Consider the following 17,030-nt stretch of genomic DNA (forward strand, 5'->3'; position numbering starts at 1 on the left):
ACTATCATAGAATCCCTACAGTGCAGAAAGAGGCCATTTAGCCCATCGAGCCTGCACCAACTCACTGATGGAGCATCTTACCCAAGCTCTCTCCCCTGCCCTATCCTCATAACCGCACACATTTATCACGGCTAATTCCCCCTAACCTACACATCTTGGGACACTAAGGGGCAATTTTAATATGACTAATCCACCTAACCTGCACATTTTTGGAGTGTGGGAGGAAACCGGAGCACCTGGAGGAAACCCACACAGACACGGGGAGAATGTGCAAACTCCACACACAGAGTCTCACCCGAGGCTGGAATTGATTCAGGGTCCCTGGCACTGTGAGGCAGCATTGCTAACCATTGTGCCACCTTTCCACCCTGATACTAATAATGATCATTTTTCGTGTTATCTTAAATGGGTCAAAATTGATATTGGTGGACACACAATAAGCACTCAACTGCTAATGTAACTACCAGTACATTTTATCTTGTCAATCATTGTCCATAAACCACTGTTTGATGCGCCGAATGTATGTATTAGGATTGACTATCATGCCCTACTATTCAAACAGACTGAAAATTCATTGTTCGAATGGCGGGGTATGTGGATTGGTCACATTGCTAAAGGACTGGAGGGTTGGCAGTATTCATTATGATGATAAATCATGAGGCAATACCTTCAGGAGAACGGAAAGAGAAGGAAAGGACAGGGAAAATCAGGAAAAAAAACATGTGAACAAGTTTCTTATAAATAATTAAGCAGACTCAAGTCTTTTATGAAAATAACTGGAGTGATACAAAATAATCCATCCCACTATGTCTCATATTTCTAATTTCTATTGATTCGATAAATAAGATATGTGGTGATAAAATTCGATATAAAAGACAGAGAAATTGATTGCTGTCCATTCTTCCAAGGGAGCTGGGTGCCGGCTAAAGTAACAGGGAGCAAAGCTGCTGAATTGCGCTATTCACACACAGTGGACAAAACCACAGAATACGAGACGCCAGCAACATTCGCAAAAATCACGCAATGTCGTGAAAAAAAGTAGAGTTTGACTTAGAATAGAATCCTACAGTGCAGAAAGACGGAGGATGAGGGGAGACTTAATAGAGGTGTATAAAATTATGAAAGGCATAGATAGGGTGAACGGTGGGAAGCTTTTCCCCGGGTCGGTGGTGACGTTCACGAGGGGTCATAGGTTCAAGGTGAAGGGGGAGAGGTTTAACACAGATGTCAGAAGGACATATTTTACACAGAGGGTCGTGGGGGCCTGGAATGCGCTGCCAGGCAAGGTGGTGGAGGCGGACACACTGGGAACGTTTAAGACTTATCTGGACAGCCATATGAACGGAGTGGGAATGGAGGGATTCAAAAGAATGGTCTAGTTTGGACCAGGGAGCGGCGCGGGCTTGGAGGGCCGAAGGGCCTGTTCCTGTGCTGTATTGTTCTTTGTTCTTTCTTTGTTAGAAGGAGACCATTCGGCCCATCAAGCCTACATCGCCAACAATCCCACCCGGGCCCTAACCCCACCTTGCATTAAGTTGATCTTTCTCTACACCCTAGCTATGACTGTAACACTACATTCTGCACTCTCTCATTTCCTTCTCTATGAACGGTATGCTTTGTCTGTATAGCGCGCAAGAAACAATACTTTTCACTGTATCCCAATACATGTGACAATAATAAATCAAATCAAATAACCCCATGCATTTACCCCGCTAATCTCCCTGACACTAAGGGGCAATTTAGCATGGCCAATTCACCTAACCTGTACATCTTTGGACTGTGGGAGGAAACCGGAGCACCCGGAGGAAACCCACGCAGACACGGGGAGAATGTGCAAACTCCACACAGACAGTGACCCAAGCCTGGAATCGAACCCAGGTACCTGGCGCTGTGAGGCAATAGTGTTAACCACCGTGCCACCATGCCAGAAATCAATGGCCTGGTTTGTAAATAAATGGCATTGTGGCCTGTGTGCCCTGAACCAGCAGAACATGAGCACATCATCTGACAAACATTTCAGTGCATTACTGAGGTAGTTTAGCACAGTCAAAGAATTGTCTTCCAGATGATATTTTAAACAGAGATCCGGTCAGCCTTTCCCACTGGCCCAGATGGATGTGAAAGATTCTCTGATATTAGGAACCACCCCCTCCAGCCTCCTGCTCCATTCAACATGATCCTGGCTGATCTGTGATCCAACTCCATCGACCCACTTTTGCCACATATCCCGAATATCTTTGGTGAATAAGAATCTATCTAGCTTGGATTTCAAATGAACATTTCATCTAACATCAATTGCCACTCAGAAGATGTGTGGGTTAAGTGGATTGGCGATGTTAAATTGCCCCTTAGTGTCAGGGAGATTAGCAGGGTAAATACGTGGGGTTACGGGGATAGGACCTGGGTGGTACTGTTGTTGATGTAGACTCGATGGGCCAAATGGCCTCCTTTTGTGGGGTTTCTATGATTCATTTGTAGAAAAGAGTTCCAAGCTTTTACCACCTTTAGTCTGTTATATCATGCAAAGAACTGGAAAGTTCTCCCTGTGATGTGGCTCCCATTCAGTTAGAAAGGAGATTCCCTCATCATTCAATTCACTTTTTTTTAACTCATGTATGGGATGTGGGCATCATTGGCTCGGTCAGCATTTAGTCTCCATCCCTAATTGCCCCTGAGGTGGTGGCGAGCCGTCACCTCAAATATAACTGACTGACTTTCTCTGCCACTTCGGAGGGCAATTGAGAGTCACATTCCTGTGGGTTTTATTTAGATCAGATTGGGTGAGGACAATAGATTTCCTCAAAGAGGATTAGTTGAGCAGATGGGTATTTATGACAACCCAGCAGTTTCATGGTCACTTTTACCCGGGGAGGGATTTTCCAGCCCTTTCGGCCAGTGGGATCTTCTGGTCCTGCCGGAGTTGACCCACCGGCCGACAGTGGGGTGGGTGAGCCATGCAAAAGCCCATTAACTTTGGTGGGACTGGAAGATCCTGCTGGGGCCAATGGCTCATTGCAACTACTGCAGTAAACTCCCACGGTGCGGTGGGAGGGAAATCTCGGCCTGGGTTTATATTTCCAGATTTATTTAATTAATTGAATTAAAATTTCCCAGCTGCCATGGTGGGATTTGAACATTTGCTTTTGGATTCTTCTTCCAGGGCCTCGTGTATAGTAACCCACCACCCCACAGTCACTCTAACATCACACATTGGTGAGAATTTGCTCTGTGCAAATGTATTGCCATGATTACCTATAGGGAAGCATTTTGGGATATATTTAAGGTGTAATAAAGTGTTGTATGAATCCAAGTCCTTTCAATATCCTGGAATCTCATACAATAAAAATGGAATTGAATTCATTTGTCGCTGTACGTCAGTGGTGCCGATTATTCAACTTATTTCAATAATCTTCACATTAATCTAATATCCTGCACCATTTGTGAACTTTGGCTCATCTATTACACTGCTGCATGTATCTTATTCTGCATCAAGCCATGTTCACTCATCACCCTACCTTTTCATATATCTCAATGCATCCCAGTCCATAAAGACTTCACTCCAGCAGTTCCTCAAGGCAATATCCTAGAATCAACTATCTTCAGCTGCTTCAAGAATCATAGAAGCCCTACAGTGCAGAAAGAAGCCACTGGGCCTATCAAGTCTGCACGCAATCCCACCCAGGCCCGATCCCCATAACCTCACTTACCCACCCTGTTAGTTCCCCTGACACCAAGGAGCAATTTACTATGGCCAATCAACCTAACCTGCACATCTTTGGACTGTGGGAGGAAACCGGAGCACCCAGAGAAAACCCACGCAGACATGGGGAGAATGTGCAAACCCCACACAGTCACCCGAGGCTGGATTTGAACCCGGGTCCCTGGCGCTGTGAGGCAGCAGTGCTAACCACTATGCCACCATGCCGCCCAATGACCTTCCTTATATCAGAAGTTGTACTCACTGTTCACTGACGATTGCACAATGGTCACCATTCTTCGGATAATGAGGCAGGTCATGTCCACATGCAGCAAAACGTGGACTACACTCAGGTTTGAGTTGAAAACTAACATTCATGTCATATAAAGGCCAACCAATAACCATCTCAAACAAGAGAGTCAAGCCACCTCGAACACTCAATGGGTGTTGCTCTCATCAGCTTCCCCACCATCAGTCACAGTTGAACAGAAACACAACAAACAGAAGCAACATGGCTTGGAAACTAAGTGGCTCATCTCTGGACTCCCCAAATCATCTCCACTGTTGACAAGGGATGGAATACTGCCCACTTGCCTGAGCACCTAGAGCAACACTGAAGAAGTTCAAAACCATCCAGGACAAAGCAACCCGCTTGATCAGCACTTCATCCATCAGCTTAAACACTCACTCCCTCCATTACTGCTGCACAGCCACTCCAGAGATGGACTGCAATGAGTCGCCAAGCATCCTCCCAAACCTGCAACTTGCATCTCCCAGAAGGACAAGGGTAAGAGAGCACCATCAACTTCAAATACCCCTCCAAGAAGTACAACATCCTGACTCGGAAATATTTCACTCTTCCTTCAACATTGCAGTCAAAAGTTTGGAACTCCCACCCAAACAGCAACTTGCCCTATGGGCTGCAGTGGTTCAAATAAAGGTGCCTCGCTCTTACTTTCCCCAACGACAATTAGGCAGAAGCAATAAATACGAATCTGATCAGCACTACTCATCCTGAGAATAAGTTTTTAAATGAATTAACAATTGTTGCTTATGAAGATCCCAGACTAATTAATTTGGAAATGATTAGATGGATGAAGCTGGAGTAACTCCTCTCAGATATGGGCAGCACGGTGGTACAGTGGTTAGCACTGCTGCCTCAAAGCACCAAGGACCCAGTTTCAATTCCAGCCTTGGGTCACTGTCTGTGTGGAGTCTGCACTTTCTCCCTGTGTCTGCGTTGGTTTCTTCCAGATGCTCCGGTTTCCTCCCACAGTCCAAAGATGTGCAGGTTAGGTTAATTGGCCATACTAAATCAACCCTAGTGTCAGGGGGATTAGCGGGGTAAACGTGTGGGGTTATGGGAATAGGGCCTGGGTGGCATGTGGTCGGTACAGACTCGATGGGCCGAATGGTCTCCTTCTGTGCTATATGGATTCTATGACACATAAAGCATACTCTCTTCCACCTTCTTCCGTCGGGGAAAAAGATACAAAAGTCTGAGGTCACCTACCAACCGATTCAAGAACAGCTTCTTTCCTGCTGCCATCAGACTTTTGAATGGACCTACCTAGCAGTAAGTTGATCTTTCTCTGCGCCCTAGCTATGACTGTAACGCTACCTTCTGCACTCTCTCCTTTCCTTCTCTATGAACGGTATGCTTTGCTTAGCACGCAAGAAACAATACTTTTCACTGTATGTTAATACATGTGACAATAATAAATCAAATCAAATACAGTTTGAACTACACAGTACAAATAATTGTTGCCATTGAGGTGGCTAAGACATGTAGCTAAAATTCCAGTCACTGACCACAAGCAGAAGGAATGTCTCTATTATAACGTATCACACCCTGAACACTAAGCCAATGGCAACAAACGTATGTGCAAGGGAATTAAAATTCAGACATTCAGACAACACTGGACTTTTTAAATATGTTCCTTCCAGTTCAATTTTTTAACTGTTTCTTCTAATTTCAGCTGAAAAACAATTCAATTTGTTTTGGGGAATTTATCATCTTGTCGCCAAAGTGGTTGGGATTCCGCCATGGCACTGGAGTGAAATAATGTGCAGATGGATTGGGAGGTGCATGAAATACAGAGCATGGACAGGAAGATTGAAAAGCCTTCACGGTCACATGGGAACGAAGAGGGCAGCAAGGCAGCCGTGTGGGAACGATGGGACGATCAAGCTATCGACATCTTAATTTCAATCTTCAACATTTATTGCAACTTACCTGTCCAGCCTTCGCGTTTTCACAGACAAAGGTCTCATAAACCACGGGGAATTCTGGAGCATTGTCATTGACATCTAAAACTCTGATTAGAACTGGTACTCGGCTCGTTTGCCTTGAGTTTTCCAAAACTGCAAATAAGCAAAAATAGATGGAAGTCAAGGTAGCCGACAGTGTAATCAATGAAGACTCTAAGCAGATTTAATCCAAGTATCACAGGTCTAAGTCTGATTCCGAGGACGAATCCCAGAAAATGTATCATTCCCAGTTCTTCCAACTGAACATCGGAACAGGAGAAGACCATTCAGCCCCTCTGATCTATTCCACCATTCAACGAGATTCTGGTTGATGCTTATTCTAACTCTATCCACCTGAATTGGTTCCTTAATAAACCCCATCGACCAAAAATCTATCCATCACAGATTTCATGCGTGCGGTTCTCCAGCCTCTCAGCCGAGTGCTTCCCGCCAGTCGGAGATGGCATGTTGTTTGCTAGTGGCGGGATTCTCTAGTTTCCCATTGACGTCACGCCATGCCGGTGGTAAATCCCGCCGGTGTGAAAGACCAGGAGAATTCCGGCCAACATCTTTAATTGAGCTCGAAGCTTTTGGTGGGAGAGAGTTCTGCCAATCCAATTGCGTGAATAAATGTTTCCCAACTTTTCTCCTATAAGGCCCTGCTTGGAATTTAGGGTCATGCCCCCTTTTCCTAGATTCCCCCACTAACAGAAACAGTTTCTATCTGGGCTATCACTTGCTTCTAAAAACGGGGAAAACATTTCAATGATGGCATTTTTAAAAAAAAACATTTTGTACTCCATTTGTTACAAAACCGAGTGGACCGGGCAAACCCAAATCCAGTCCGTCTTTGCTCCAAAAACCACTGGAACCAAATGCTGGCCCAAATGCCCTGTTCAGCCCAGGATCAAACCAGGTTTTCCGTTCTTTCTGATCCCAGGAATCCTTGGGCTTCACTGGATCAAACATGAAAAGTTGGGATGCACAAGGCAAATGGTTCATTAAAAATTAAATCCAAAGCAACACATTTCCTACTCCACATTTTCAAAGCAGAGATTGCACCATTTGTTGAAATAGGTTGATTTTTTTTAATAATGGAAATCGACCACAACTGTGGATCTTTTGGTTATAAGACTGAATTTATAACTACAACTGTTAAATTTATTGCTCTTAATTTTTTCACATGCAATGTAAAATCAGATGCTGCCTGCTCAAAAGTTGCAACTCAAATCAGGAGTTTATCTGTGGTTGTGGAGGAGGTGTGGCTTGATGTTGGAATGGAAAGTTAGATGTTAGTCATATGTGTTCCTGGTGAGAGAGCCAGCACCTTAAACCCAACTGAAAGGTCAGCTGTTTCTGCTGCTGCTTCAACTGGAGGTGAGAGTTTTAAGAATTAGCACCCTCCTCACTTGCCTGTGTCTCTGAACTGTGAATGGAGCAAGGTATGGAATCAAAGATCGCTGTGGAGTGGGGAAGTCAGATACAAAGATCACTCTGAAACTCAAAGAATGAAACTCATGGAAGAGTGCGAACATCGTCAAATTAATTCAATGTTGAGAGTTACACAAAACTCAATTCTTCGCCTCATATTATTCATGTTGTCAGTTGCAGTCACACTGAATCACAGAACGGTTACAGTGCAGAAGGAGGCCATTCAGCCCATTGCGTCCATGCCAGCTCTCTGCAAAAGCAACCCAGCTACTCTCACTCTCCCCAGCTTTTCCCTGTAGCCCTGCAATTTTTTTTTCTTCAGACTATTATCCAAATACCTTTTGTAAGTTACAATTGAATCTACCTCCACCACACACAGAGGTCACGCATTCCACATATTTTGAAATGCTCTCCTCAGATACAAACCAAATCTGGAAGGCAACCGACAAAGATCCCACCATAAGAAGACTTTGAGTTAAAAAATGGAGAATAATGGGCGAGCTGACTACAAAATCCTGACATGGGTTCCTCAGTTCCAAAGCTCCATACCAAGAATGGTCCAGCCTTGACTATTTTCCAAACCATCACTACTCCCATTTACTTCGATGGAAACAAAAGTTCTGAGTTTCTGAGTCATCTGCTTTACACTATTGCGTAAGGTAAGGTTACTACTGCCAAAGAGTCAAGATAAAATGCAGTGTGAAGTTCAAGCAGGGTTAGAATGAAGGGGATAATTGGACCAAGGGAATCCAGATGTAATACAGTCCCCAGTTTAAAGCCATGTATTCCATTCTTAGTTTTGTACAGCAGTTTGAGTTTATAACATTATTCAAAGCTGAATTGCATAACCTGCAGCAATTTGGGAAATGATGATTAGGGTGGTTAGACTGCTAAACTGAAACATAGGAACAAAGGAAATAGGAGCAGCAGTAGGCCATTTGACCCCTCCACCCTGCTCTGCCATTCAACTAGATCATGGCTCATCATGGCACAACACTGTTTTGCAGCAATATCCCCATCCTTTAATTTATTTAATATCTAGAAATCTATCGATTTCTGACTTGAATATACTCAAGGCCTACACTGTCCCCTGGGGTAGAGGTTTCCAAAAATTCACCACCCTTTGAATGAAAACATTTCCCCCCATCTCAGTCTTAGCCTCTTATTCTGAAGCTGTGAACACTGGTTACAGACGCCCCCCGCCCCCTAGAAACACACTTCCTGCATCTACCCTGTCAAGCTTTGTAAGAAATTTCATAGAATCCTACAGTACAGAAAGAGGCCATTCGGCCCATCGAGTCTGCACCGACCACAATCCCACCCAGGCTCTACCCCCATATCCCTACATATTTATCCACTAATCCCTCTAACCTACGCATCTCAGGTCACCAAGGGCAATTTTTTAGCATGGCCAATCAACCTAACCCGCACATCTTTGGACTGTGGGAGGAAACCGGAGCACCTGGGGGAAACCCACGCAGACACGAGGAGAATGTGCAGACTCCACACAGACAGTGACCCAAGCCGGGAATCGAGCCCAGGTCCCTGGAGCTGTGAAGCAGCAGTGCTAACCACTGTGCTACCATACCGCTACATTTCTAAATTTCTACATTTCTATGAGATCTCCTCTCATTCTTCTAAACTGTAGAGAATACTGACCCAGACTCCTCATTCTCTCCTCATAGAATAATCCCACCATCCCAAGAATCAATTGGGTGAACCTTGCTTACACATCTTCTATAGCAAGTCTATCCTTCCTCAGATAAGGAGACTAAAACTGTACAAAATACTCCAGCTGTGGTCTCACCAAGGCTCTTTACAATTTCAGCAAGGCTCAGATCCACTTGCAATAGAGTCCAACATATTATCTGACTTCCCAATTGCTTGCTGCACTTGCATGTTAGCTTTCAGTGACTCGTGAACAAGGACACCCAGGTCCCTTTGGACATCAATGCTTCACCTCTCTCAGCATTTAAGAAATACTCCGTATTTCTGTTTTTCCAATCAAAGTGGATAACTTCACACTTGTTCACATTATATTCCTTCTGCCAGGTTCTTGTCCACTCACTCACTCCGTCTGTCTAAATCTCCTTGAAGCCTCTCTCCATCCACCTCACAACTCACATTCCCACCGAGCTTTGTGCCATCAGGAATATTTTTGCATTTGGTCCCAAAATCCAAGAACTGAGGAGCTACAGCACCACCACAGGTGGGAGGATATAATTTAGTATGACAAATTTGTATAGAGATTCCATTATAAATGGGAACATGAGAATTCAGAGGGGAAAAGTTCACATGATTATGTGCCGAGATGTGTGATATTTCATGCCCAGGAGAATCGTCCCATTCACCTTGTCAGTCCTTTCCCCTTGGCTAATGTCTTTTTCTGTCATTCTCGATGGAGTGCTGTCACTTTACTGAAGGGTTTAGTGCCAGTATTCTATCATGCGTGTTTAAAGCCAGTATACTTAAATGGAGTAGGGTTAGGCTTCTTAAGCAACATTCTTAATTCATCGCCACAAATTGTTCATCTTGCCAGCAGAAGTTGCAGTTACGTACCTCACAATTATCTCTCCAGAAATAAGTCAAATCTGGAAGCAGAGATGAAGCTGTTTTGGTTGGGAGGCTCTCTCAATTCAAACCAACATGATGAGAAATTTCAGATACCTCTCTTAGGTTTGATTTAAATCCTATTTAAAATGCATCCAACAGGTAGTGGCATGGAAATTTCATGAGAGAGCTTTATTGAGAAATAATTCGTCGGCATGCCACTGGGGTTTTACAAAGCTTAAAAAATACAGATCTTTTAAATTACTTTGCATGCACTACTATTCTTTATAAATGTTCCCCCTTTTTACTGAAGGAGTCACATTATCATCAGAGTCTTAGGGTTGCTGCAGACTTGTGTGGTATAAGATTTGGGATTAATGTAGAGTCATAGAGGTCTACAGCACAGCAAAAGACCCTTGGCCCATTTAATCTGCATTGGTCAAAGACAAACCATCCAACTATTCTCATCCCATTTTCCAGCACTTGGCCCATAGCCTTGTATGCCTTGGCATCGCAAGAGCACATCTACATGCTTCTTAAATATTATGAAGGTCTCTGCCTCCACCACCCTTTCAGGCAGTGAGTTCCAGACTCCCACCATCCTCTGGTTGAAAAAGGTTTTCCTCACATCCCCTCTCAGCCTCCTGTCCCTTATCTTAAATCTGTGTCCCCTAGTCATTGATCCCTCCACCATGGAGAAAAGTTTCTTCCTGTCTACTCTATCTGTGCCCTTCTTAATCTTATACATCTCAATCATGTCCCCTCTCAGTCTCCTCTGCTCCAAGGAAAATAACCCCAGTCTATCCAATCTCTTTTCATAACTAAAACTCTCCAGCCCAGGCAACATCCTGGTGAATCTCCTCTGCACCCTTTTCAGTGCTGTCACATCCTTCCTTTAATGTGGATTCTAGAACTACACACAATACCCTTGCTGTGGCCTAACCAACATTTTATATAGTTCCAGCATAACCTCCCAGCTCTTAAACTCTCTGCCTCAGCCAATAAAGGCAAGTATACAATCTGCCTTCTTAACCACCTGTCTTGCTACCTTAAGAGAGCAATGTACATGCACACCAAGGTCCATCAGACATTGGTGCTTCACAGGGTCCTGCCATTCATTATGTCTTCCTGTGTCTGCCATAGTGGGCTCTCCTAGTTCCTATCTTCCACCGTCACATGCGTTATCTTGCATTCACTACAAACCCATTTATGTTACATTTACGAGACTGTTTCTCTCTCCAGTGGGGTTTGGCCGCATATGTTTGGCAAATATTTTGCCCAGACTTGGACAGAAGCTGGGAGGACTCCTCACAGGGAGGCAGATGCTTGAGCAAGACAAGACTCATGCCAAGGGACCCAATATTACTCTGTTTGAAAATTAGAAACAGCTTACTGTTTGCCTAATACGAATCTAAACAACTTTGGTGAATCACAGGAACAGTGTGGAAAAATGGAAACAAAACAGCAGCCATGTTGAAGCTTACCTGTCTCGGTTGCTATGACAGTAATATTGTGCCACGGCATTTCTTCCCGGTCGAGTGGTTTTAATGTTACAATTGATCCATTGGCAGAGTTTATGTTGAAGTATCTGTCCAAATCAGTATGTCGATCGATAGAGTAACTGGAAAGTTCAAATCAGAAAAACAATTTAGATAACTAAATACCCATTTCCAAAAGATGGAGATTTTGACCCTTTGTGTTTGTTGATTCCTATTGCAAACTCAAACACCTTTTATGCAGGGCTTTGACCCAGCAATCAGTTTCCTGACTGAATATCCTCCCACCTATTCCAGCCAAGAGTTAGATGCAGTATCATTTAATGTTTTTTGTGCCTACTTAGGATAACTTTCCAACTATTGTTAATATTTTTCCTTGTATCGGCAGCATTCTCTGACATTAAGCCTCTGTAAGTGCTGCTCTGTAACCGTCTAGTGTTCAGTTGTTCCGTGTTTTATTATGTTTATTTACTGGGGAGGTGATGGCCTAGTGGTATTATCGCTAGACCATTAATCCAGAAACTCAGCTAATATTCTGGGGACCCAGGTTCAAATTCCGCCAAGGCAAATGGTTGGAATTTGAATTCAATAAAAAATATCTGGAATTAAGAGTCTACTGATGATCATCAACCATTGTCGATTGTCGGAAAAACCCACCTGGTTCACTAATGTCCTTTAGGGAAGGAAATCTGCCGTCCTTACCTGGTCTGGCCTACATGTGATTCCGGAGCCACAGCAATGTAGTTGACTCTCAACTGCCCTCGGGCAACGAGGGATGGGCAATAAATGCTGGCCCAGCCAGCGATGCCCATGTCCCACAAATGAGTAAAAAACAAATGAGTCTGTTTACAATTGCTGCTTACTGTGCTTGGCTAGTTAAGCCTGGGTATGGACTCAGGGAAAAGTTATAGAAACCAGGGGGTGAATTTTCCGGTTCCGCCCACCACGGGAATCATAGTGGACGAGAGGTGGACCCTGGAAAGGTCTGTTGACCTCGGGTCTGACTTCTAAGGTGGGATTTTCCGGGTACGCCCCGAAACTGGGAAATCCCACCTTAGAAGTCAGACTGGAGGCACGGAGTAGATATCATAAAGCACAGTAAATAAAACTCATTACCCGTTGAAACTAATGTAATTTCTTTGTAGATCAGAAATATAAAATTTACTACAATGGTCCCTAGGATTTGTCTGTCAATGATCGGTGAAAACATATCTGCCCATTTTTCCTCTCTCGCTCCCCTGAGGATATTTCTAACATGGATAAGTGCTTTTGCGGTGATTCAATCAAGATTGAGGACTTGTCACATGACCAATTGTGGACATGCATTTATGTTTTAACATTTTGTTCTCCAATATAAGGGTGCATTTGAAAAGAAGATTGAAAATGCATTAAAGAGCTCCACTGCTAACTCATAAAAAACCCGAGTCACACAGATAGTTAAAGGTGGCCTTTTGTTTACTCATTTTCAGGATGTGAACATCACTCACCCCAGCCTGCATTTATTATCCATTTTAACTGCCCTCAAGAAAGTGGGGTGAGTCACCTTCTTGAACCGCTGGAGCCCATGTGGTGTAAGTACTCCCACACTGCTGTTAGGAAGGGGGAATCCAGAATTTTGACCCAATGATAGTGAAGGAATGGTGATATAGTTCTAAGTCAGGATGGTGAGTGCCTTTGAGGGGAATAGGTAGTGTTCCATGTATTTGCCACCTTGTCCTCCTAGGTGACAGAGGTTGTGAGTTTGGAAGTTGCAGTTGAAGACCCTTGGTGAGTTGCTGCAGTGCACCTTGTAAATGGTACGCACTGCTGCCACTGTACATTGATGGTGGAGGGAGTGAATGCTTAAGATGATGGATGGGCTACCAATTATACAGCTGTTTTGTCCTGTATGGTAGTAAGCTTTTGAGTATTGTAGGAGCTACATTCATCCTGAGAAGTGAAGAGTATTCCGTCACACTCCTGACTTGAGCCTTGTCGATGGTGGACAGACTTTGGGGAGTCTGGAGCTGAGTTACCTGCTCTGGAGCCACAGTGTTTAGATGGTTGGTTTAGTTCACTTCTGGCCATTGGTAACCCCCAGGAGGTTTATGGTGGGGGATTCAGCGATGGTAATGCCAATGAACGTGAAGGGGAGATGGTTAGATTCTCTCGTGTTGGAGATGGTCATTGCTATCACTTGTTTGACATGAATGTTACTTGCCATTTTCAGCTCAAACTTAATCTCTAGTTAGTGTTGAGTCACCTGGTCTCAACTAGTGACAAAACAATTAGAATGCATAAACATGAGTGGGGGAGGGGGAAAACTGGTCAAAATTTCCACCCCTAATCACCATGCAGTGAATCCTGCTGCACCTATGGGAATTGTGTGAGGACAAGATTAGTCTTGGTTACCATGCCCTGATGATAACAAATCTTGAAGATATGTCAATAATCCGCACAGGACTAGTGATCTGGAGACATGGGGCTGAACTTTCCCAGAGAGTGAACAACACTCTTCAGCAAAGCTCTATTGCGTTTTCCCATCTCCATGCAAGTTTCCCGGAGGCAGCCTCCCAGCAAAATGGGCTATCCACGCCACAGCAACAGGTAGCAATTAAGGTACTTAAAATGGCTAGCAGCCATTTTGGGCACAATAACATTTTGCCAGTGGTGCACTGACCCCCCACTGTATCTGCCTCCAGAAAATGGGAGGAGAGGGCTTCACAGTGGGATATCGGAGCCTCGCTTCTTCTGATGCTGTTGAAACATAGAAGATAGGAGCAGGAGGAGGCCATTTGGCCCCTTGAGCCTGCTCTGCCATTCATCACGATCATGACTGATTGTCCAACTCAATAGCCTAATCTCCCCATAACCTTTGATCCCATTCGCCCCATATTCTATATCCAGCCACCTCTTGAATACATTCAATGTTTTGACATCAACTATTTCCTGTGGTAATGAATTCCACAGGCTCACCACTCTTTGGGTGAAGAAATGTCTCCTTGTCTTCGTCCTAAATGGTCTACCACAAATCCTCAGAAGGGTTCATCGGCAGCAAATGGCAAGATTGCTGACTTCACATTGAATAATGAGATTATGGAGACTATATGCATTCTATTATTCACCAGCTCCACAAACACTAAAGGCTGGAGTGCCTTCCTGCTACTCTATCAGTCTGGCCAGACCTCCATAGGTCTCTTTTGTGGAGGGCTTTGAGGTCTTGCACATCCAGCTCTGGATCTCACCCATTATCACTATTTGGACAGTGAACACAGAGATGACCTGTTAATTAGCCAGCTCTCATAAGACAAGACTATTGAGTAGTGAGGGCGGCATGGTGGCACAGTGGTTAGCACTGCTGCCTCACAGCGCCAGGGACCTGCGTTCAATTCCGGTCTCAGGCTGTCTGTGTGGAGTCTGCATGTTCTCCACGTGTTTGCGTGGGTTTCCTCTGGGTGCTCCGGTTTCCTCCCGTAGTTTGAAAGACGTGCTGGTTAGGTTGATTGGCCATGTTAAATTGCCCCTTAGTGTGTAAATGGGTGTGTAAATATGTGAGAATGGGTGCTCCGGTTTCCTTCCACACTTCAAAGATTTGCGGGTTAGATTGATTGGCCATGCTAAAAATTGCCCCTTAGTGTCGCAAGATGTGTAGATTAGGGGGATTAGTGGGGTAAATGTGTGGGGTTACAGGGATAGGGGCTGGGTAAGATGCTTTGAATGAGAGTCAGTGCAGACCTGATGGGCTGAATAGCCTCCTCTTGTGCAGAAGGGATTCTATGATTCTAGGCCTTGTGGAGCAGTGGGTAGCATCCCCACCTCTGAGACAGAGATTTTGGGGTTCAAAGGCCGAGGAAGGTGTGTTGTGGCCAAACAGGTTAAGTATCAGTTTATAAATCCTTCCAACACTCACCGAAAACAATGGTAAGAGTGGGAGAGATTCCTGGTCAGCCATGTGGTGGAAAGAAATTGGAGCCTCTACCATCACTGTCCATAGCTCCAGGCTGCATGTAAAAGTTCATGTTGCCACAGCAACGTGTGCTCCTTAGAGGGGTTAGTTGGCTCAGGAGGCTTGGTATGGATCAGACTGGTGCCAAAAGCACCAAGCTTGATTCCCCTATCCAGCTGGATTGATTTGAGATCTGCTGCCTTGTCGTATCCATGGTGAAGATCACGGCACACAGGGTCACACCTACCCTTAGGCAGAGATTCCCACAGAGAGGAATACATGCCGCCATCATATGATATTTCACTAATGTTCTTTTACTGGGATTTAATTTGTCTCCCACTGTTGTTTCATTCAAGATGCGACCGTCCGGCACACATCTGCAATGTGTGAGGCCGGGACTCAGAAATGGTCCCGACTTCTGGATTCTGGCACCTCTGGGAAAATGCAGTCCATGAGTTCAAATTCCACCGTGGCAGCTGGGGCATTTAAATTCACTGAATTAAATCAATCAGGAATAAAATGCTTATATTTGTAATGGCGACCATGAAACTACCAGCCTGCTACAAAAAAAACATAGAAACATAGAAAAACTCCAGCACAAAACAGGCCCTTCGGCCCCACAAGTTGTGCCGAACATATCCCTACCTTTTAGGCCTATCTATAACCCTCCATCCTATTAAGTCCCATAGAAACATCTGGTTCACTCGTGCCCTTAAGAGAAAAAAGATCTTTTTTTTCATTTGTTCATGGGGCATGGGCATCACAGGCGGGCCAGCATTCATCCCTAGCTGCCCAAGGGCAGTTGAAGAGTCAACCACATTGCTGTGGCTCTGGAGTCACATGTAGGCCAGACCAGGTAAGGGCAGCAGATTTCCTTCCCTAAAGGACATTAGTGAACCAGATGGGTTTTTCCGACAATGGTCATCAGTAGATTCTTAATTCAAATTCCACCATCTGCCGTGGTGGGATTTGAACCCGGGTCCCCAGAACATTAGCTGAGTTTCTGGATTAATAGTCTAATGATAATATCACTAGGCCATTGCCTCCCCATCCACCACCTCTGTCCAGTCTGGCCTATATGTGACTCCAGGCACACAGCAATGCAATTGACCCTTAGCCCCTGAAATGACCTAGCAAATCAGTTAGTTGAGAAAATGTCTGCTGTTAGATATGATTATGTGATCAGGCAGTGCTTGCTGGGCCATCCTGAGTGTGCTAATAGCTACGCTAACAACCAGTTTAAGATAATTAGTTGCACTCATAAATGACTCATTTAGGTGACATACATTTATACACAGGGACCCGTTCTGTGCAACCGAAATCAATCTGTTCAAGCCTTGTGCCTTTTTTGAATTACCCGGGAGCTTGGGGAGTCCATAGTCCCCCATTGCTTTCTCCATGGCAACGTCTCAGCCAATCAGAACCATCTTGCCAACCAATCAGCACATTCTTCTCCCTCAGTATAAATTGTTGTTTGAAATTGGGCATTCTTGCATTTGTCCTGATGCGTGCAAGATGAAAAGTTTCAGCAACACGTCCCTCTTTTTAGCAGTATTCACTTTGTTGTCAAGAAAATGGTTCAGCACCATCTTCTCAAAGGCAATCGGGTTTGGGTGGTAAATGCTGCCTTGCCTCTTGCGCTCCCATCCCATGAATGAAGTAAAAAAAAAACCTTGGGTGG

At 44.5% G+C, this 17,030-nt stretch overlaps 1 protein-coding gene across 3 annotated transcripts in view; it reads right to left on the bottom strand.

Annotated features, from left to right (window-relative positions):
• The window catches only part of LOC144504205 (cadherin-6-like), a 172,725-nt gene that overhangs the window by 21,682 nt on the left and 134,013 nt on the right, over positions 1-17,030 (bottom strand). For 2 of the 3 annotated variants that reach the window (XM_078229316.1, XM_078229318.1), the window contains 2 exons: positions 11,413-11,549; positions 5,934-6,061 (listed from right to left, as the gene is read on the bottom strand). In XM_078229316.1, coding sequence (XP_078085442.1) covers positions 5,934-6,061; positions 11,413-11,549 — 265 coding nt within the window. Of the gene's footprint in view, positions 1-2,884; positions 2,912-5,933; positions 6,062-11,412; positions 11,550-17,030 lie in introns of all 3 variants that reach the window. The other variant, XM_078229317.1, reaches the window with a different exon arrangement.

This window comes from Mustelus asterias, chromosome 2 (genome assembly GCF_964213995.1).
Source record: "Mustelus asterias chromosome 2, sMusAst1.hap1.1, whole genome shotgun sequence".
NCBI classification, from domain to species: Eukaryota; Metazoa; Chordata; class Chondrichthyes; order Carcharhiniformes; family Triakidae; genus Mustelus; species Mustelus asterias.